The 22,218-nt window shown below is 52.3% G+C and overlaps 1 protein-coding gene across 1 annotated transcript in view; it reads left to right on the top strand.

The window, feature by feature from the left end:
• The window catches only part of SUPT6H (SPT6 homolog, histone chaperone and transcription elongation factor), a 52,488-nt gene extending 30,319 nt beyond the window's left edge, over positions 1-22,169 (top strand). Inside the window, exons 18-36 of the mRNA XM_032216155.1 lie at positions 655-794; positions 891-1,008; positions 1,451-1,527; positions 2,948-3,083; positions 6,361-6,498; positions 7,239-7,406; positions 8,164-8,291; positions 9,615-9,822; positions 9,919-10,066; positions 13,151-13,293; positions 14,253-14,393; positions 15,738-15,933; positions 16,037-16,275; positions 16,756-16,869; positions 18,008-18,132; positions 18,561-18,673; positions 19,945-20,022; positions 20,130-20,442; positions 22,136-22,169. Of these exons, the coding sequence (XP_032072046.1) occupies positions 655-794; positions 891-1,008; positions 1,451-1,527; positions 2,948-3,083; positions 6,361-6,498; positions 7,239-7,406; positions 8,164-8,291; positions 9,615-9,822; positions 9,919-10,066; positions 13,151-13,293; positions 14,253-14,393; positions 15,738-15,933; positions 16,037-16,275; positions 16,756-16,869; positions 18,008-18,132; positions 18,561-18,673; positions 19,945-20,022; positions 20,130-20,442; positions 22,136-22,169 (2,757 nt within the window). The remainder of the gene's footprint in view (positions 1-654; positions 795-890; positions 1,009-1,450; positions 1,528-2,947; positions 3,084-6,360; positions 6,499-7,238; positions 7,407-8,163; positions 8,292-9,614; positions 9,823-9,918; positions 10,067-13,150; positions 13,294-14,252; positions 14,394-15,737; positions 15,934-16,036; positions 16,276-16,755; positions 16,870-18,007; positions 18,133-18,560; positions 18,674-19,944; positions 20,023-20,129; positions 20,443-22,135) is intronic.
• The last annotated feature ends 49 nt before the right edge of the window (positions 22,170-22,218 follow it).

Here is a 22,218-nt window from a genome sequence, read left to right as displayed (position 1 = left end):
CCCACCGTCCAGTGTGATCCCACAGATTTGGCTTCCTCAGGGTGCCGTCGGCCAGACAGTGTTGGCTAGCGACCCCCCAGGGGGAGAGCCTTCTCCGTGGGAGCCCCTTCCCTCCGGAATGAGCTGCCCCCGGAGCTTCGTATGATCCCCGACCTCCGGTCCTTCCGACGCGCCCTAAAAAGTTGTCTTTTCCAGCAAGCCAGCCTGGCCTGAACAAAACAAATCAAAGTATTGATCACTGTTAATTTTAATTTGAAAAAATGTCATTGTCAATTTTAATTGGGTTTGGGATATTCTATTTTTTTTTTAACTTTTGTATTATGTGTTTATTTTAATGTTGTATGCTGCCCTGAGTCCTTGGGAGAAGGGCGGCATATAAATCTAATAAACCTAAACCTAAAAATCAGTGGGGAAGCCAGATTCGCTTAACGACCACGTTACTAACTTTTAACAACTGCAGTGATTCACTTAACCAACATGACGAGCAAGGTCCTCAGATGGAGCAAAACTCAACTGAAGGAATGTCTCATTTAGTGACAGAGGTTCTGGGCCTCTGTTGTTGTCCTTAGTTGAGGATTAAATTAAATTAAACCATTAAAATAAAATATTAAATTAATCCCTTGCCTACCACCCCTCCCCCGTTTCTCCCACCAGGCCTGTAGCCGGAAGCTGTACAACTGGCTGAAGGTGGCCCCTTACCGGCCCGACCAGCAAGTGGAGGAGGACGAAGACCTCATGGAGGAGAACCAGGGGAAGGGCATCCGGGTGCTGGGCATCGCCTTCTCCTCAGCCAGGTATGTGGGGGGGGAAGGGCCGGGGGGAGGGGAGGCCCAGGCCGAGTGTGACCCCTCTGGCTCTGCCCCAGACTGAGCCAGCTGCCCCTCTCGCAGGAACCACCCGGTCTTTTGCGCCCTGCTCAACGGGGAAGGTGAAGTCACGGATTTCCTGCGCCTGCCGCATTTCACCAAGAGGAGGAACGCCTGGCGGGAGGAGGAGAGGGAGAAGAAGGTGAGCCGGGCAGGGGGGGTCTGCTCACTCCCAGGACCCTCCCCCTCCTTGCCACCAGGAAGGAAGCGGAGCGACGGCACCATCTGCGCCTTCAAACCTGGCCCCTTTAAGAGGGCAGGACTCCCACTCCCAGAGTTCCCCAGCCAGCCATGCTTTAGAGAGGGGTGGGCTTCCACTCAGCATGGCTGGCTGCGGGATTTCTGGGAGTCCTCAAGTCTCCCTTAACTCTCTCCCTTAGCGACAAAACATTTTGGGCTCAATTGTGGTCCTAAGCCAAGGACTCCATTCAGCTGAACTTTGTGGGAGAAAAACACCTTTCTTTTCTGCCAAACCTCCGGTGGGGGGAGGGTAGCGGGGCCTCCCCTTTTGCCATAAGCTGTGGAGGGGGGGGGCTCTGCTGTTTCCCCCCCCCTCCAAATGTGACCCCTTTTCTCCCATGCAGGCTCAGGATATTGAGACCCTGAAGAAGTTCCTGCTGAGCAAGAAACCCCATGTGGTCACCATTGGGGGAGAAAACAGGTAAGCTCTCTCGGGGCCCCTCCCAGCAAGGCCCCCACCCTGGCAGGTCTTTATTCCCCGTTTACATTTTCCCAAAGACACACACACCCCTTTGTTCCCCTTGCTCCACTCTGGGAGATGCTGGCAGGGAGGCCTTTTAGGATGAAGAAGTCCCCTTGGGAGGACTCTTTTCCACGAAGGGCCTTTTACAGACGGAGGCTCCTCCGCCCCTTCTCATTTATTCACTTAGCCACCTTGGAGCTCACGGTTTTTTAAAAAGAGTGTGCCATTCCTTTTCTTTTTATAATTTAGGGAACGGGTACAGGAAGTCCTTGACTTAAGACCGGGCGCTTAGTTGACCAGTTGGCTTATGAGGGACCTCACTTGGGGCTACTTATGACTCAGATTCAAAGTTTTGACAATCAATCTCTCTCTTTCTCTTTCTTTCTTTCTTTCTTTCTTTCTTTCTTTCTTTCTTTTTCTCTTTCTCTCTTTCTTTTTCTCTTTCTCTCTTTCTGTCTCCTTCCCTCCTTTTTCTTTCTCTCTTTTCTCTCTCTGTCTCTGTCTCTCTCTCTCACACACACACACACATCACAGTCATGTGCCTGAACCTTGGGCACTAGGCAACACAGCTCCATGTACGGCCAGAGTCAGAGGGGAAAATTGTATGAGGGTTTTGCCAAGCGCAGTGACGGACTTACAAACAGGAGGAGGTTGTAAGTCCAGGAGAGCCTCTGCTGCTTTTTGCTCTGTTTTCCTCTTCCTTCTTTTTCTTCCTGCAGGCTGTCCGTCAGTGTCCAGACAGCCGTTTTAAAATACAGGGAGTCCTCGACTTAACAAGAGTTTGTTTAGTGACCGTTCAAAGTTACAACAGCACTGGAGAAAGTCACAACCATTTTTCCCCACTTGTGACCATGGGCAGCATTCCCTGTGGGTCATGTGGTAAAAATTCAGGCGCTTGGCAACTGGTTCATACTTATGACGGCCGCAGTGTCCCAGGGCCACGTGATCCCCTTTTGCAACCTTCTGACCGGCAAAGCCATATTCACTTAACAACCTGTGACTGACTTAATCACTGCAGGGAGTTGCTTAACAACTGTGGCTAGAAAGGTCGTAAAATGGGGCTTAACCAATGTCTCACTTAGCAACATAAATTTGGGGCTCAGCCCTGGTCGTAAGGCAAGGAGTACCCGTATAAGCCTTTGATGGTTTAGGGCAACCATGATAAGCATCCCCTGAAAGGCAAACCGGCAGGATTAAAATAAGGGGGGCTTCCTGCTTTTTTTTTTTGGCAAAGAATTATCTACTCCTTTCACCCCCACCCCTAAAGAGATAGCGAGAGAGAGAGCTGCACCCCCAAAGAGGGCCAGGCTGGGCTAATGGAGCCTCTGCCTAGCAGGGGTCCTTAGCTCTTCCCCTTCCTCCCACTCCTTTCCCCCAGGGATGCGCAGATGCTGGTGGAAGATGTGAAGCGGATTGTCCACGAACTGGAGCAGGGCCAGCAGCTGTCCTCCATCGGCGTGGAGCTGGTGGACAATGAACTGGCCACACTTTACATGAACAGCAAGAAGTCGGAGGTAATCCTTGGGAAGGGGGCGTCTTCAGGGTGCAGAGAGGGCTTCCTACTCCTTTCGCTTCCTTTATTCGTCTCGGAAGCATCACAGTTAAAATAAGGCATACTAAACTGTTCTGACCCCCCCACCTTATCCGTTCAGAAACAAAAGCCAAACAGAACGTTCAAAGGAATGTTTTTATCAGTCCCGGCTCTTGCTGGCTGCGAGCCCCAAAATAAACACAGATAAATTGCTCTGGCAAAAGTCCTAACTCATAAACTGCTACAAAACAGGATTATATAAATCAAGTCACTTATCCAAGTGCTTCTTCTCGATGGTTGCACCACAAACGGAGAACCTTGACTAGAACAGAAACGGAACGTTGACTTCTGCAACCAGGGCGTGGCACCATCAGTCTTTTATCCGCAGGAGGAGATCCTAACGAGCCACAGCTGCTCGTTATCATCTCCTGTGAGCCGGTCAGCCCTTCTCCTGTGTGCATCCCCCCGAAACAACTCACAGGAGGTTTCTGTGTCAGCCTCTCTCACTGATCCAAGGCTCAGTCGTTACCTGGGGACCACCTAGTCTCTCTGAGCCCTGCTTGGAGCCAGAATCAGGGCCTCTGCCTCCTCCAGGCCTGACTCATAGGGCCCCTGGCTGTCAGAGTCTGAGATCATCTCCAAAGGCTCCTGCAGAGCCACAGCACTAAACAGTTTTAAATTTTAAAATATAAAACATAAGAGTAAAATAGCTAAACGGATCTTTCCCAAAAACCAGAAACATTGTTTGTTTGTTTGTTTGTTTGTTTATTATATTTATATGCTGCCCTTTTCCCCCGAAGGGGACTCAGGGCGGCTCACAACTCAAACCAGGGAAGGGGGATACAGACAAAAAATTAAAAAACGAAACATAACAATGCAGTTGGGCTCTGTCACACTGCCATGGGGCCCTGAGGGTAGCTATAGAGCAGTGTTTCTCAACCTTGGCCACTTGAAGATGTCCGGACTTCAACTCCCAGAATTCCCCAGCCAGCGAATGCTGGCTGGGGAATTCTGGGAGTTGAAGTCCGGGCATCTTCAAGTGGCCAAGGTTGAGAAACACTGCTATAGAGAGATATGTGCTGTTGTCTACATGTCACCACAGTGGCAAAGGGCAGAAGTGCACACTTCCTCCTCACACCCAGGCAGGCCCTCCAGGCTTACTGAAATAATCGCTAAGAGCCGTGTTGGCACTAAGTGCTGAGAAGGCAGCATAGCTGTGTGCAGGGTGCCTTTTGGCATAAATACAGTTATGGCGTGCGGGTGGGCCAAGCGAGCCACTACCAGTAGCCTCCCAGCTACTCCAGGCTGCTTCAGGTACAGCCGTAGTGGTCAGGACTGGCAGCAACCCACCACTGATGGTATATAAATCTCAAGTGCTTTTGCAAAGGAAGGGAAAGGAGGAAGAAGGAAGGAAGGAAGCCATTGGGGGGGGGGGCAGTGGTTAGAGTGCCGTATTGCAGGCTGACTTTGCCCACTGCCAGTGGCTCGATCCTGACCAGCTCAAGGTTGACTCAGCCTTGTGTCCTTCCGAGGTCAGTCAAATGAGGACCCAGGTGGTTGGGGGGAACGACAGGCTAAATTGCTTAAGAGGGGGCTGCAAAGAACTGTGAAGTGGTATGTAAGCATACTTGAGAGACCGCCTGCTGCCAATCACCTCCACTAGACCGATTAGATCCCACAGATTAGGCCTCCTCCGAATTCCATCCGCCGGCCAGTGTCGACTGGCGACTACCCGGAGGAGAGCCTTCTCTGTGGCTGCTCCGACCCTCTGGAACGAGCTCCCCATGGAGATTCGAACCCTCACCACCCTCCAGGCCTTCCGCAAAGCCCTTAAAACCTGGCTGTTCCGACAGGCCTGGGGCTAAAGAATTGTTGCCCCCATCTCGAATGGTATGACTGTTGTGTGTTTTTAAATTATGTATTGTTATGTTTCGTCTTTTTTATTTTCTGTCTGTACCCCCCTTCCCTGATTTGAATTGTGAGCCGCCCTGAGTCCCCTTCAGGGAAAAGGGCGGCATATAAATATAATCAAATCAAATCAATAAGGGCTACTGCTAAGGGCTAATAGTCATCTGTGGCTCTAGAAAGGTCCTTTGTGGGATATACATAATGTTGCGGGTATTCCACTCAATTGTAGTCGTAAGTGGAGGACAACCTCTAAAGGGGGAAACGGAGGAATTCTAGAAACGTGCAAATAGTAGTTGAAGAGTAGGAACTGTGAGGCAGGCTGGAGGAGGAATGAACGTTTGCCAAAAGAAGTGAAAATATTTGCTTTTAGAGTACAGTCATCTCAATTGTGCTGCAGGGGATCCAAGTGGGGGAGCCAGCAGGGACACACAAGTGGCGGGAATCCAAGAGGAACAGGGCACAATGAGGGGCCACGGGGTCACGGCCCAGCGGATCCCGAGAGAACCGGGTGGAGGCAGAAGGAGGGGCTGGGATGAAAGGCCTCTGGGGGGGCCCATCTCCAGAGAATAAATCAGGATTGCACTGCAAACTATCTGAGGAAACGGGGGAAGGGAAGGGAAGGGAAGGGGAAGGGGAGGCCAGGGAGATGTGGTTGAATGGCGTTAATGAAAAGCAGCCCTGCCACAAAACCTGCCTCCAGAAGAGATCGGACAACCATTTGTGTGAAATGCTATAGGGTTTCCTACCGGAGCAGGGGGTTGGACTAGAGGATCTCCAAGGTCCCTTCCAACTCTGTTATTTTGTTCTATTATTCTATATTTCTATTATTCTATTCCGTTCTATTGTACTCTATTCCATTCCATTCTATTTCATTGTTCTACATTTCTATTATTCTATGTATTATATTCCATTCCATTATTCTATATTCCCATCAAGAGCCGAGGTGGCGCAGTGGTTAAATGCAGCACTGCAGGCCACTTCAGCTGACTGTTATCTGCAGTTCAGCGGTTCAAATCTCACCGGCTCAGGGTTAACTCAGCCTTCCATCCTTCCGAGGTGGGTAAAATGAGGACCCGGATTGTTGTTGGGGGACAATATGCTGACTCTGTAAACCGCTTAGGGCTGAAAAGCCCTATGAAGTGGTATATAAGTCTAACTGCTATTGCTATTCCATTGTTCTATATTTCTATTATTCTATATATTCTATTCCATTCCATTATTCTATATTCCCATCATTCTATTCTATTCCGAAACAATCCTGGTGAAGGGGAGAGTGTGTTGCAAGAGTAGGGAAGGATGAGGAGGGTGTGCCAATAAACCAGAACTCAACTACGGGTTGGCTCTCCTCACAGAACGAGTTCAGGGACTATCCGCCCGTCTTGCGCCAAGCCGTCTCCCTCGCTCGACGCATCCAGGACCCGCTGTTCGAGTTTGCCCAGGTCTGCAGCCCTGACGAGGATATTCTCTGCCTCAAGCTTCACCCCATGCAGGTAAGGCATCCGGGAGGTCTCGTCTGGAAGGAAACCGGCTGAAGCCTTCTATTTGTTTGTGCACCCAACATATCCAACGTCCCTACCTCCTCCTGTTTCACCCACAAGAACCACCCTGTGAGGTGGGTTGGGCTGGGAGAGAATGACTGCCCCAAGCGCCTAGCTGGCTTTCTTGCCTAAGACTGAACTAGAACTCCCAGTCTCCTGGTGATTGGCCCAAAGCCACCCAGCCAGCCTTCATGCCTAAGGTGGGGCTAGAACTCCCCGTCTCCTGCTTTCTAGCCCGGTGCCTTAACCTCTAGGCCAAACCGGCTCTCAGTCCTTCCAAATGGGGAGGCCGTTTGGGTCCCAGGCCAGTCAGGAAAAAAGAATTGGGCACCGAGTTGGTGGGTAGGGAGAAACCGCTCGTCCCTTCTAGCACCAGCCTTGAACAGGTAACACCGAGAGGCCAAGCGGACTTTGGCTACAGCCTCACTCTCTTGGGGGGGGGGGCTCTCTGAAAGATGGGGAGGGGTGGTCTGCTCTGGGTGGGCTTAAGACCTAGAGTCCAGAAGCGTATTGGTGGGGGTGGGGTGTCCATCAGCCCACCACTCAGCTTGAAGCCTCCCCTTCGAGTCCTCTGGTTGATCTTACTCCCCTCGACCGGACCTCCCCCCCCCCCCATTCTTCTGAGTTGTGCTTCCCCACCCCTCAATGGCTGGAGGGCTGAGGCTGTCTTCCCTGTGCCCCCCTCCCCCTAGGACCATGTGGTGAAGGAAGAGCTGCTGGGCTCCCTCTACTGCGAGTTCATCAACCGGGTAAACGAGGTGGGCGTGGACGTCAACCGGGCCATCGCCCACCCCCACAGCCAGGCCCTCCTGCAGTTCGTCTGCGGCCTGGGACCCCGCAAGGGAGCCCACCTGCTGAAGGTAGGTAGGGCTCTGCTCAGCGCGCGGGGGACACCCTGAGTTGGGGAGGGCAGGGGAGATCCCCCTTTTACAGGAGGTCCTCGACTTACAGTCATCTCCAAGTTACAACGGCACTGAATGGCCGTTTTTCACGCTTACGGCTGTTGCAGGATTCCCACGTTCCCCTGATCAAAATTCAGACGCTTGGCAACTGGCTCATACTTACGACGGTTGCAGTGTCCTGGGAGATGGGGGAGGTCACGGGATGCCCTTTTTGTGACCTTCTGACAAGCAGATTCGATAGGGATGCCGGATTCGCTTAAAGTCCAGTTCCTGACTTTACAATTGCAGTGATTCACTGAACAATGGCGGCAAAGGGTTGAGCCAACCGAGCCAAAAAAATGTCCGTTGCTAACCGGAACAGCGAATGCGTTTTGCTCCATTTTACAACCGTTCCTGCCACCGTTGCTCAGTGAATCACCAGGGCGTTAAGTCAGTCAATACGTGGTGAACGTTGCCTAAATTTTGATCCGGTGACTGTGAGGATGCCGCAGTGCAAGAACTGGTTGTCAGTCACTGTTTCCAGGATTATTAAATGGTCAGTAAGTGAATGGCTGTAAGTCGAGGACTCCCTGCATGTCTGTTGAAAAACAGTCAGAGGAAGAGGGGGACAAAGTGGGTGGGGGCTGCCTTCCTAGACCCTTCTCCTTAACCCCCAAGCGGCCCCCTCGGTCCTCCCCGGCCTCTGACCACCCGCCCGCCCTGTCTCCTCTTTCAGATCCTGAAGCAGAACAACACCCGGCTGGAGAACCGGACCCAGCTGGTCACCATGTGCCACATGGGGCCCAAAGTCTTCATCAACTGCGCCGGCTTCATCAAGATCGACACGGCCTCCCTGGGAGACAGGTGGGCACCTGGGGGTGGGGGGGTTGAACCAGCAAGGCCTTCTGGCAGGTCCTCGGCTCAGCTGAGTCCCCGAGGAAGCCTCTGGGGCTCCAACCCCCCCAGTGCCAGGGGATGAGGGTCACAGCAGGCCTGGTTGGTCTGCTCAACTTTTTAAACGTGTATGCTGCTCTTTAGGCCGTATGTGGAGTACAAGAAATAAGAACAACCCCAACCATTAACATACAGGCAGTCCTTGATTTAGGAGGGAAATTGAGCCCAAATTTGTAGTCTATTCTGTCTTGTAATTGTATTCACATTCTAATTCCTATTCTATTTCTATTCCATTCTATTCTTTCCCATTCTAATTCCTATTCTATTTCTATTCTAATTTCTATTCTATTTCTACTCTATTCTATTCTATTCTTTCCCATTCTAATTTCTATTCTAATTCCTATTCTATTTCTACTATATTCCATTCCATTCTATTCTTTCCCATTCTAATTCCTATTTTATTTCTATTCTAATTTCTATTCTATTTCTACTCTATTCTATTCCATTCTATTCTTTCCCATTCTAATTTCTATTCTATTTCTATTCTATTTCTACTCTATTCTATTCTATTCTTTCCCATTCTAATTTCTATTCTATTTCTATTCTATTTCTATTCTATTCTATTCTTTCCCATTCTAATTTCTATTCTATTTCCATTCTATTCCTTCCCATTCTAATTCCTATTCTATTTCTACTCTATTCCATTCCATTCTATTCTTTCCCATTCTAATTTCTATTCTATTCTTTCCCATTCTAATTCCTATTGTATTTCTATTCTTTCCGATTTTATTTCTACTCTATTCTATTCCATTCCATTCCATTCTTTCCCATTCTAATTTCTATTCTATTTCCATTCTATTCTTTCCCATTCTAATTCCTATTCTATTTCTATTCTATTTCTGTTCTGCTCTCTTCTAGAATAGCCAATCTAGTAACTGCTCCTACAAAATTTAATTTTCTTCATAGTTTTATTCATCACTCGTACTGTGCATAGAATGGAATGGAATAGAATAGCAATACAGAACAGACTGCAAAATAGTCTTAACATAGACAATAGGCTTCTTTGAACGCACCGTAATCGGCATCCATTAAAATGAAATTCCGTTGCGTGCAGCCCCCAAAGGATCACCGCCTCCAACATCCACGGCATGAACATTTTTAAAACGATTGTGTTTTGATAGACCTTTTCCATGCTCTTCTGGTGGGATTTCATGCCCGTAGTGCCGTGTTCTGCTAATGCCCTGCGAGATAAATCCACCTCCCCTGACTTTGTCTGTGATTCTGGGTTCTCAGCACGGACTCCTACATCGAGGTCCTGGACGGCTCCAGGGTCCACCCAGAAACCTACGAATGGGCCCGGAAGATGGCGGTCGACGCTCTGGAGTACGACGAGTCGGCCGAAGACGCAAACCCAGCTGGGGCCCTGGAGGAGATCCTCGAAAACCCGGAACGCCTGAAGGACCTGGATCTTGACGCCTTCGCAGAGGAGCTGGAGAGACAGGTCAGCGGGCGCTTTCCCCCCCCCCCCCCAGGGGAAGGGTCTTCCTTCCTGGGTTCCCCTCCAGTCACTCACGCCCCCCCCCCCACGTCTTTCCAGGGCTACGGCGACAAGCACATCACCCTGTACGACATCCGAGCGGAGCTGAGCTGCCGCTACAAGGACCTGCGGAGCCCCTATCGCTCCCCCAATTCTGAGGAGGTCTTCAACATGTTGACCAAGGAGACCCCCGAAACCTTCTACATCGGTAGGTGCAGCCCAGAAAGGCACAGCTGATCTCCGGAATTTTCTTTTTAAGCATTTTTTTTTTTTTTACTACAGGTTCTCCGGAAAGGTAGGAGTGGGGGTGGGGTCCGTTTTTGCTCCCAGCAGGCTTCCCTGAAGCCTACTAGGCCAAAAACGGGGGGGGGGGGGATTGAGAAAGGGAGAGAGCAAGGGAAAAGGAAAGAAAAAGAAAGAAAGGGAGGGAGGGAGGGACCAAGGGAAAAAGGAGAGGAAGGAAGGACTACAAACCTGGCATTAGGCGCAGCTTCAGAGGATAATCCAGGGCTGGAAGAGACCTGGAGGTCATCTAGTCCAGTGTTTCTCAACCTTGGCAACTTGAAGATGTCCGGACTTCAACTCCCAGAATTCCCCAGCCAGCATTCGCTGGCTGGGGAATTCTGGGAGTTGAAGTCCAGACATCTTCAAGTTGCCAAGGTTGAGAAACACTGATCTAGTCCAACCCTGCTCCAGCAGGACATGGTTAAAGTCAGTTTCTGTCTTTTGATCCCCCCCAGTTACATGACTCCGTAGTCACCCGTTCCCACCAAGCCACGCCCACCAAGCCACGCCCACCGAACCGGTAGTTTAAAAAATTAGATTTCACCACTGCCCTAAACATCCAGACCACAGACCAAGCAACTGACTGATGGTGGCCCTTTCAGTTCATGGTTGAGTGCAATTGCAGCTCTGGGATGAAGGCTATTCAGGAGACGTGCGGTCCGAGTTTCAATTGTTCTGCATCCTCTGCCAGAAGGCAGCAGTCCAAAAAGATTGTTAGCAGGACACAATGGGGAAAGTTGTGCAACTTCCGCAAAACAGCGAGATGCGAAGATGTCATCCGGGACGGGTCACGGATGATATTCTGGGCAAGTTCTAATGATTCTCCGCAGAACCTTTTTTGCCCTCTGCGGAGCTGCTCCCGTAGCATTGCAAGGATGCCGTGTAGGTCAGGACACTCTCAGTGGTGCTGAGATAGTAGGACAGAAGTAGATGCTGAGATGGGTTTATCCTCCTTTCTGAGGAAGCATAGCCGCTTCTGGGCCTTCTTCGCACGCATGTTAGCATTGCTACCCGGGGAGCTACTTCACAGGATTCTGGGGGAATCTCAGTCTTTCTCAACATTCGCTACTTGAAGATGGGTTCATTTTTTTTAAATTCATTTATTATATTTATATGCTGCCCTTTTCCCCCGAAGGGGACTCAGGGCAGCTGACAAATCAAATCTGGGAAGGGGGGGTGGGGGGTACGGACAAAAATAAAAAACAAACACGACAATACACAATTTAAAAGCACACAACAGTCATACCAATTCGAGACGGGGCAACAGCTCTTTAGCCCCAGGCCTGTCGGAACAGCCAGGTTTTAATGGCTTTGTGGAAGGCCTGGAGGGTGGTGAGGGTTCGAATCTCCACGGGGAGCTCGTTCCAGAGGGTCGGAGCAGCCAACCCTTTGGAACGAACGGGTTGGACTTCAACTCCCAGAATCCCCCAGCCAGCACAGTCCACCCATCCTCAAGCGTCCAGCATTGAGAAAAGCTGCCTTAGACCTTCAGATGACTTCAGGGTGCTGAGCAGATATGACCAAGAATGTGGGTGCAGGTAGTCCTTGACTTATAACCATTCATTTAATGTCCCAACGGTGCTTCCCCCCCCCCCCCCCCAGAGGCAACTGGAATTTTCTTATTTTTTTCCTTTTGAAGACGTTTCTCTTCTCATCCAAGAATCTGCTTCGACTCTGACTGGATGGGGCGGGGGAGGATTTATTATAAATGATCCCCTTTGTCTGCAAGGAGTATGATTCCTTCCCTTCCCCGCCATCCAGTCAGAGCTCAAGAAGCTTCTTGGGAGGGGAAGCAAAACTTCTTCAAAGAAAAACCGGAAAGCCCAGTTGCCTCTTGGGGAAAAAAAGCACCTTTGGGACAACCGGAACCAGGATGATGGAGATCCTCCATAGACATCCGTTTAATGGCCATTTAAAATTAACGACAGCCCCTGAAAATAGTCACTTACGACCGTTTCATCATCCCCACGCTCACATGATCAAAATTTGGACGGTTCGTATTTACGACGGTCGCAGTGTCCCGGGGAGTGTTCCCCTTTTGTGACCTTCTGACAAGTAAAGTCAATGGGGGATCCAGATTCACTTAACAACAGTGGCAAGAAAAGTCGTAAAATGAGCAACTGTCTTGCTTAGCAACGGAAATTTGGGGCTCAGTGGTCGTAAGTCCAGGATTAGCTGTATGAAGATTTCAGCATTTTTATTTATTTACTTATTCATTTAGGAAATTTATATTGCGGCGAACTCAAGGTGGCTTACAGGAATATAAAAGCTTCATATATAAAACAATGAAACTAATAGAATAATCATAAAATAATTTAATAAAATAAAATAATAAAATAAGGCAACAGTTGACAACACCTCAGAAGAGCCACTTGATGGGCTCCCTCCCGCTCTGGGTTCCCCAGGCCCGATGGCAGAACCAAGCCCTTGGCGCAGTGTTTCTCAACCTTGGCCACTTGAAGATGTCCTTGAAGCATTCGCTGGCTGGGGAATTCTGGGAGTTGAAGTCCGGATATCTTCAAGTGGCCAAGGTTGAGAAACACTGCCTTGGTGCCTTCCGGAAGAGTCTCAGAGTGGGGGACATTCTAACCTCGGGGGGGGGGGTGATGTTCCAGAGGAAGGGAGCCTCCACGGAGAAGGCCCTCCTTCTGGGTCCCACCAGGTGTATCTCCCTCGGGGACGGGACCCACAGCATTCCCTGCCTCCCCACTGGTGGGTCAGGTAGATGTGACCGTTGTCGGTTCCTCGCGTCTCACGAGAGTCACGATGTGGATGGTTGTCTCAAAACTTACCTGGGGGGAGACCCCTGGTGCCGCCCCCCCTTAGCATCTCCTCCAAAGAGAGGGTCCCGGTTTGTCTGGCTTCTCTGCCTCCCCCCAGATGGCCCCCATCCCAGCCCCAGCAGAAGCCAGGGCCTCCCCAGCTCCCCATGGCTCTGGGGCAGCTTTTCCGAAGCTCTGGCTTGCCTGAGGCTCCCCTAAAGGTGCGTCTTCTCCCCCCTCCGCAGGTAAACTCATCATCTGCAACGTGACGGGAATCGCCCATCGGCGGCCGCAAGGAGAGAGCTACGACCAGGCCATCAGGAACGACGAGACGGGGCTCTGGCAGTGCCCCTTCTGCCAGCAGGACAACTTCCCCGAGCTGAGCGAGGTAACCCCGGAGGGCTCTGACCTCCTCCGGCCGTCCTTCCTTCCCTCAAGGTTTTGAAAGCTTCTGAAGCCACCCTGAACGCCATCGCCCCTGTTCGGAATAACAGAGTTGGAAAGGGCCTTGGAGGTCTTTTAGTCCAACCCCACCCACCCCCTGCTCAAGCGGGAGACCCTCTACCACTTCAGACTGGTGGCTGTCCAGTCCATTCTCTTCTTAAAAAAACCCCAGTGAGAGCCGAGGTGGCGCAGTGGTTAAATGCAGCACTGCAGGCTACTTCAGCTGACTGCAGTTCAGCTGTTCAAATCTCACCGGCTCAAAGGTTGACTCAGCCTTCCATCCTTCCGAGGTGGGTGAAATGAGGACCCAGACTGTGGGGGCGATATGCTGACTCTGTAAACCGCTTAGAGAGGGCTAAAAGCCCTATGAAGCAGTATATAAGTCTAACTGCTATTGCTATTCAGCACCCACAACTTCTGGTGGCCAGCTGTTCCACTGACTAATTGTCCTCACTGTTAGGAAGTTTCTCCTTAGTTCCAGGTGGCTTCTCTCCTTAATTAGTTTCCACCCTTTGCGTTTTGTCTTCCCTTCTGATGGGGAATAGGTGGACCCCCTCTTCTTTGGGGCAGCCCCCCCACCCAAATGCTGGAAGGCTGCTATTATGCTACCCCTAGTCTTTCTTTTCACTAAACCAGCCATAGCAATAGCACTTGCCTACTGCTTCCCAGCGCTCTCTTAATTCCTTGCTCTTCCTTGGCTCTTCGTATGATTCAGCCTCCAGCCCCCTAATTTCCCTCGTGGCTCTTCTCTGCGCTCTTTCCAGAGGCTCAGCCTCTTTCCCCTGTGGGGATGGAGAGGGCTTCCTGGGCTCCCCCTTGCCACCCTCCAGAAGGTGCTGCATTCTCTGGGAGGACTCTTGTGTTTGGCTCATGCGACACCCCCCCCCCTCCTCCTCTGTCCAGGTCTGGAACCATTTTGACAGCGGCTCCTGCCCTGGCCAGGCCATCGGGGTGAAAACCCGCCTGGACAACGGCGTCACCGGTTTTATCCCCACCAAATTCCTCAGCGACAAGGTGGTCAAACGGCCGGAAGAAAGAGTCAAGGTAGGTTATGGGGAGTTCAGCCCAGGCGGCTTGGGTCAACGGCCGGTGAAGATGTCCGGGGCCTCTGCCCGGCCCCTGACGTGCACCGGGTTGGCACCGGGTCTTCCCACTGAGCAAGGAGCTGGCATTGTTTTACCGCCACACCTGTCCCCTCTTCCCAGCATGCCGCCACTCTGCCCTTTGGCCAGGCGGTGGGAAGCTGGCCAAAGTAATTAGTGGGCAGTGACCGCCCGTTTGTTTAAAGGGCTCGTTTCGCGGCTGGGAGCAGAACTCCAGCGTGGAAGACGGGAAAGCAAAATACCCACCTCTTTAGTGGGTCGCATTCCCCCAGGCCTCAGAGAGCTGGATGTTTGTGCAGAGTCTTGGCTGGGGATTGGAGCCTTGGAGTGAGGGAGGGGGGCTGGGCAGTTGGCAGCCTCAGACTCTGCAAGGCCAGAGACCCCTTTGAGAGGCCCCGCAGCTGGTGCCCAGGCTGGGTTGGGCAACACCTCGGCTTCCCCCGTGGCAGTCCCTGCTCCCTGTTGGGCTGCTGGAAGGCAAAGCCAGCCTGGTTTTGGATCCATCTGCTTCTGAAGCAGAAGGAGCCCCTCTGACTTTACAGAATAGCAGAAGCGGGGAGGGACCTTGGAGGTCTTCTAGTCCGACCCCCTGCTCAAGCAGTCGATCCTGCACCATTGCTATCCTCTCTCTTCTTCAAACCCTCCAGTGATGGCTCCCCCACAGCTTCTGGAGGCAGGCAGTTCCGCCGGCTAAGTCTCAGCCTGTTTCTCTCCTTCCACCTCTGCCAAACATCTGGCACGGAGGCTCCCCACTGGGCTTGACAGAGGCCTATTCTCCATCCTCTGCTGCAAAAACACCGGATGTTGTCCTGCACGCAGAAGCTTTGATGTGTCCCTTAAGTGGAATGGAGGAGGGGGCTCCGTCTCTCCTGGCCCCTCAGCCACTAGGCCCACCCACTCAACAAGGAGAGGCCTCCCCCCCCCAAATGGTTCCCCTGAGGCCAGCCCTTGCAGGGTGTCCGCACGGGGACTTGGTTGAAACCCTCCAGCAGGACAAGGAGGGCTCTGCTCCTCACATCGAGACCCCACGACGTCACAGATGAGAGACCAGGGCCTCTTCTGGCCCTGAAGGGCCCCACGGAGCCGCTTCTCCCTGAACGAGGCCATTGTTTCCTCCAAGGGGAGGGTTGGTGACTGCAGAAGACGCTCTGAGCCACCCTCAGGGTCTTTTGATGGTGAAATCGATCGCGCATGCCCTCCTCCTCCTCCGCCCAAGATTCAGCAGCGCTGGGCTCCCCTCCGCCGCATGCCCAAACTCTTTGTCCATCTCCCGATTCCTCGGCAGGTGGGGATGACCGTCCACTGCAGGATCATGAAGATCGACATTGAGAAGTTCAGTGCCGACCTGACCTGCAGAACCTCCGACCTCATGGACAGGAGCAACGAGTGGAAGCTGCCCAAGGACGCCCACTATGACTTTGCGGACGAGGCCGCCGACCACAAGCAGGAGGAGGAGCTGAAGAGGAAGCAGCAGCGGACAAGTGAGCCCCCCGGGGTGGGGGGGCCTGGGGGGAGGGAGGGCAGGCAGACCACCCACCGGAGAGCAGATGCCAACGGCAGCCCGGCCTCTTCTTCTCCACACAGCGTACATCAAGCGGGTGATCGCACACCCCTCCTTCCACAACATCAACTTCAAGCAGGCCGAGAAGATGATGGAGACCATGGACCAAGGGGACGTCATCATCCGGCCCAGCAGCAAAGGGGAGAATCACCTGACCGTCACCTGGAAGGTGTGCGACAACATCTACCAGCATGTGGACGTGCGAGAGGAGGGCAAGGAGAACGCCTTCAGCCTGGGCTCCACCCTCTGGATCAACACCGAGGTGAGAGGGCTGAGCACGCCTGGGGGGGAGGGAGGGGAGGGGCCAGGTCCCCATAGATCCCTATCAGGGCGCTGCCATTCTGAGGTTTTGATGGGGACCCAGTGACAGTTTATGACCTATTCCTGGTCTTTCCTTTGATGCACCTTCCTGGGAATTGGGGGAGGGGGGGGAATGAGCCTGGGGCCCTCTGTTTTGTCTGGGGTCAGCTGAGAAGGACTTCCTCAGCTTGAAGTTCCCACAATGACTTCATACCTGGGGATTGTCTCGCTTCCAACTTGATGCAGGGAAGGGAACTTTCGACCTCACATTTTTGATCGGGAACTTTAGATCCTGCCCGTTCTCCTTGCTATCACAAGGAAAGTCCCTTTTGAATGGCTGCCTGTTTTGAGAGTGCTGCCTCCTAGAGGGGACAGCAGAGGCAAGACCTTACCAGGGTCCTCCCCTCTGAGACCCCCTCCCCTTCTCCCTTTCCTTCCCCAGGAGTTTGAGGACCTAGATGAGATCGTGGCTCGCTACGTCCAGCCCATGGCCTCCTTCGCCCGTGATTTGCTGGGCCATAAATACTACCAAGATTGCAACGGAGGAGACCGGAAGGTGAGCGGGGGGGGGGAGGGCTGGGCAGAGTCCCTTCTTTAACAAGGGGACCCCTTTGACACGTAACGTCATTTCATTCCAAAAGAAGTTGAAAGACGAAACTCTAAAAAAAAAATACTTAAAAGAAGAATGAAGAAGAAACAAAAGGGACAGCATGTTAAGCAAAAAAGTGCATTGAAAAAAAGCCCCGGGGCATAAACCACCCTTGTCCCCTCTGGTGAAGGCCTGTGAATATATTACAGCCTCCCTTTGGCCAAAGGGCACCAGCTGAGCTGCGGCTCTCTTCGTCCAGTGAGGTGAAAAGGCCTCAGCTGATGACCTTTGAAGAGGCTTTGTGGGTCGGAAGGGCTCCTGTCCATTTCCTTCTGGGTTTGGGCTGCAGTAGCTGACCTCCACTCTCCCCTTCTGGTGCTTCTCCGGGGAGCAGAGCTGGGTCCTCCCACCGCCCAGGTCCCAAACACCAGCCTGGTCTTCACTGCTGGGTTCAGCTCTGGGGGCAGCAGCTGCTTAACCCTCTTCAACCAAGAGATTGGAATTGGTGGGCTTTGCTGGTGATGGTCGTGTCAGGGTCCCAAATAGCATCCAAAAGTAAATCAGAGTCCGAGGCAAAGGATTCCTCAAAGTTCCCATTTATGAAGAGAGCCACGTTGGCACATCTGGGAAAACCCAAATCTGAAAACTTCAGTTTCTCCCACCCAGTGGAAAGTTCAAGATCTTGCCCTCATACCCACAAGTCCATCCCATGGTCCCATCTCCCACTGCCACGCTGGCAGCTTCCACCCATTCAGTTCTGGCCAGGTGCAGAGGTGCAGAGACAAAGGATAATGACCTTGGCTTTCTAGAAAGAACGTTGTTATGGCTACATCGCATCTAACTCCGTACAATCCCCACAGTCCCATTTTCCCACCCTAGAAAAATGCATAGTAGAAGAATAGAAAGTGTAGCAGGCCACAGATCCGAAAGAAGAGATGGCTGCAGGCCTGACAGGTCGCCTTGGACGCAGGAAGGGAATTCTGTGGGTCCTGAGGGTGACACCCCGTCTTTCGAACGGACACCCTGAGGTCTCCCAGGGAGGTGGGAAGCCTCTGCTCAGGGCCAACACCAATCCCTGCCTCCTCTCTCTCCTCCGTCTCCTCAGAAACTGGAGGAGCTGCTGGTTAAAACCAAGAAGGAGAAGCCCACCTTCATCCCCTACTTCGTCTGCTCCTGCAAGGACCTCCCGGGCAAGTTCCTGCTGGGCTACCAGCCACGGGGCAAGCCGAGGTGGGTCTTCCCTCCCCCCCCTCCCTCCCTCCCTCGGGCCAAGCGGTCAGGCCCTTCGGCTGCTCCTGGGCTCAGCCAGGGGGCTTTTGCAGGGTTTGACCCAAGGGCCTCCTAGACACAGAGTGGAGGTCCTGCTGCTTAGGGAAGGAAGCCCCTTCCCCAGGTCCCCCCCCCCCAAAAAAAATGCTGGAGGGTCGGTCACAGGCAGAGTTGTTCTCTCGGGAGCCACAGCTGGTCTGCATGCACCCTTGGGGTTATCTCATGCTTCCCCCCCACCCCCAGCCTCTACCTTTCTGGCGTCTTCTGGCCAACAGACAAGCCTGAATCAGAAGGGGTGGGTGGGTGTCCCGCTCTCCCCTCCCCCCCTCCCCAGGACTGACCCAACCATCCGTGTTGGCCAGAGTTGCCACAGAATTCTCTCGCTGCAGAATCGAGTATGTGACGGTGACGCCAGAGGGATTCCGGTACCGCAACCACATCTTCCCCACGGTCAACGGCCTTTTCCGGTGGTTCAAGGATCACTACCAGGACCCTGTGCCAGGTAAGGCCCAGGTGCCCCTCCCCACATTCCCCAGGCTCCTCCCTGCAGGGGCTGTTTCCTCTGTTGAGCAGCTGAATCCTGCTTCCGCCTGGAATGATGAGTTTATTTGATTGGTTGATTGATTGATTGATTGATTTCTACGTGACCCGTCAAAACCGCGCTCGACGAAAGCGCGTACCTGACGTCATCAGCAGCGCGACGAAAAAAATTAAAAAATAAATAAAATTAAAATAAAATTAAAGCAAGCCGATTCACATAAAGGTAAGGGTTAGGGTTAGGGTTACGTTAAGCATTAGGGTTAGGGTTACCGTTAGGTTAACGGTTAGGTTTAGGGTTAGGTTTAGGGTTAGGTTTGGGGGGGTTAGGGTAAGGTTTTCGCTTTAATTTTAAATTTACCGCTCACAGCGCGATGTTTTCGTCGCGCTGTGATGACGTCACGTACGCGCTTTCGTCGAGCGCGCAATTGTCTACCGCGGTTTTGTGGTGGAACCGATTTCTATAGCCACCCATCTCAGTAAACGATACTGAGCAGAGGAAAGCCAGGGAACAGTTTCTTCCCTGCCTCTGCCGAGAATGATGGGGTTTTTTTTTCTTTTCATTTTGATTTGATTTGATGTGACTTGATTTGATTATCCCCCCCATCTCAACAAACAATTCTAGGCAGTTCACAATTCAAAAACATACATTATCATTAAAATCTTAAAAGCATTTTAAAGCAGTAAAAGCAATGAAAACATTTAAAAATATCACGAAAACGTCTCCTTTGGGCGCCCAGAGAGCAAGGCCTCTGTTCCTAGGAGGGGCCAAGAGTGGGGCCCTTGGTGCATGTTGCCCCCGAGGGTCTGGAGCCCAGCCCGGTCTTTAAAGCTTTAGGGAAGGCGAAGCAGGGGGGGCTCGATGGGTGGCTGGTGAGGCTGCTGGCTCTGGCCTTGAGTAGGGGGGTGGGGAGCCTGGTTCCCTGCCCAGCGGCTGCCCCTTCCAAGGGTCCCTGAGCTCCTTCCTCTGCTCCAGGGATTGTCACCAAGAAGAAGTTGATGATGATGATGTTATTTCTAGCCTTTCCACAAGACTACAAAGCCCAGGGGCCACATCCTGGGTGGTCCACTGCCTGCGAAGAGCTCCCCCCCCCTCTCCTTCAAACCTGCCTACAGCTCAGGGCCCCTCCCTTCCCTTCCTCCCATGGTGCCAATCCAGACAGAGAGGGCAGCTTCCTGAAGCTCTGCCCTGTTCCTCACCTGGCGTCCTCCCTCTCTTTCCCCCTCCCTGCCCAGGTGTCACTCCCAGCAGCAGCAGCAGAACCCGGACACCCGCCTCCATCAACGCCACTCCGGCCAACATCAACCTCGCAGGTGAGTCTGCAGAGGCCCCCATAGCACAACCTCCACCTGTCCTGTCCCCCCCCCCGGTGCAAGGGTACTGGGAGGGCTCTTCTAACCGCCTCCCTCTGTCTCGGCAGACCTGACCCGAGCCGTCAACGCCTTGCCCCAAAACATGACCTCCCAGATGTTCAGCGCCATCGCTGCTGTGACGGGGCAGGGGCAGAACGCCAACGCCACCCCTGCGCAGTGGGCTTCCAGTCAGTACGGCTACGGGGGCAGCGGCGGAGGCAGCAGCGCCTATCACGTGAGTCTGGGCCCCACCCGAGTCGCCTGGCAGTGCCCCACCTCAGCTGGGCAGCAGGACAAGCGGGCATTCCCAGCGACCCTCTGTGGGGCTTCTCCGTCACCCGGGTCACGGTTGTCCCAAAGGGGCTTCCCCCCCCCACACACCCCAAGAGGCAACTGGGCTTCCTTGTTTTTTCTTTGAAGGTGTTTCCCTTCTCATCCCAGAAGCTGCTTGGATAGCAATAGTTAGACTTCTATACCGCTTCATAGGGCTTTCAGCCCTCTCTAAGCGGTTTACAGAGTCAGCATATCGCCCCCAACAACAATCCGGGTCCTCATTTCACCCAGATAGATAGATAGATAGATAGATAGATAGATAGATAGATAGATAGATAGATAGATAGATAGAGATAGAATGGATACATAGATAGATAGATAGATAGATAATAGATAGATAGATAGCAATAGCAGTTAGACTTATATACCGCTTCATAGGGCTTTCAGCCCTCTCTAAGCGGTTTACAGAGTCAGCATATATTGCCCCCACAGTCTGGGTCCTCATTTCACCCAGATAGATAGATAGATAGATAGATAGATAGATAGATAGATAGATAGATAGATAAGAGAGATAGATAGATAGATAGATAGATAGATAGATAGATAGATAGATAGATAGATAGATAGATAGATAGATAGATAGATAGATAGATGATAGGTTGGTAGGTAGGTAGGTAGGTAGGTAGGTAGGTAGATAGATAGATAGATAGATAGATAGATAGATAGATAGATAGATAGATAGATAGATATAGACGGATAGATAGATAGATGAGATGATAGAAATATAGAGATAGCAATAGTAATAGCAGTTAGACTTATATGCCGCTTCGTAGGGCTTTCAGCCCTCTCTAAGCGGTTTACAGAGTCAGCATATCGCCCCCACAGTCTGGGTCCTCATTTCACCCACCTCGGAAGGATGGAAGGCTGAGTCAACCTTGAGCCGGTGAGATTTGAACAGCCGAACTGCAGAACTGCAGTCAGCTGAAGTAGCCTGCAGTGCTGCATTTAACCACTGCGCCACCTTGGCTCTTGGATGGGGGGGGGGGGAAGGGAAGGATTCACACTCCTTGCAGACAGCCGGTCATTGGCATTCTTTGAGAGGGTCCCTGAGTCCTCAGGGTCACCTGAGTGGTGGAAAGGGGGGTGGAGCCTTCTACAACAGTCCTTCCAGCAGTTCCAAGAAGGCTCCACCCCCCCCATTTTGCCCCACTCAGGTGACAAACATCCAGGTGGCCTCAAGGACTCTAAAAAGGAGGCAAATGACCAGCTGTCTGCAAGGAGTATGGATTCTTCCCTTCCCCTCCATCCGGTCAGAGTTGAAGAAGCTTCTGGGATGAGAAGCAAAATGTCCAGTTGCCTCTTGGGGGGGGGGGGGAAAGCCCCTTTGGGATTCCCAGAGACCTTTTGCCCAAATCCTGCCCACTTAATGCCCCAGGTTTATCGGGAAGAGAAGAGGGAAAGGTACTCAGGGCTGCATCAGCTGCAGGCCATGACTCCGCCCCCCCCCCCCCCAAAGAGCCCAACTGCTTTGAAAGCGGGCAGGAGAGCAGGAGGGGGGGGGCTATTTTCCTATTTGGGGGGAGAAGGGGGAGTTAAGCTGCCAGGGAAGGGGCTCCTCCAGGGAAGAAGGGGCTCAACAGTCACCCTGCCAGCAAGAGCTGGGGCGAGGCGTCATCCCTGCCGGCCGATTTGTCCAGAAGCCAGGAATTCTCTGCCCTTCAAGGACGTGGCTTGTTTCTCAGCGGAAACTGTGCTTCAATCTGTCCCTGTGTTGTGAGATGAAGGAGTTTTCTCCTTCCAGAGTCCTGGTTGGTGTCCGTGGACGTGGTTCATAACAGAGCAAGAAGGGACCTCGGAGGTCCTCTAGTCCAACCCCCTGCTCAA

Source organism: Thamnophis elegans, chromosome 4 (genome assembly GCF_009769535.1).
Source record: "Thamnophis elegans isolate rThaEle1 chromosome 4, rThaEle1.pri, whole genome shotgun sequence".
NCBI lineage: Eukaryota > Metazoa > Chordata > Lepidosauria > Squamata > Colubridae > Thamnophis > Thamnophis elegans.
Note: the sequence above shows the minus strand (reverse complement) of the source record. Positions and strands in the feature narration are given on the sequence as shown.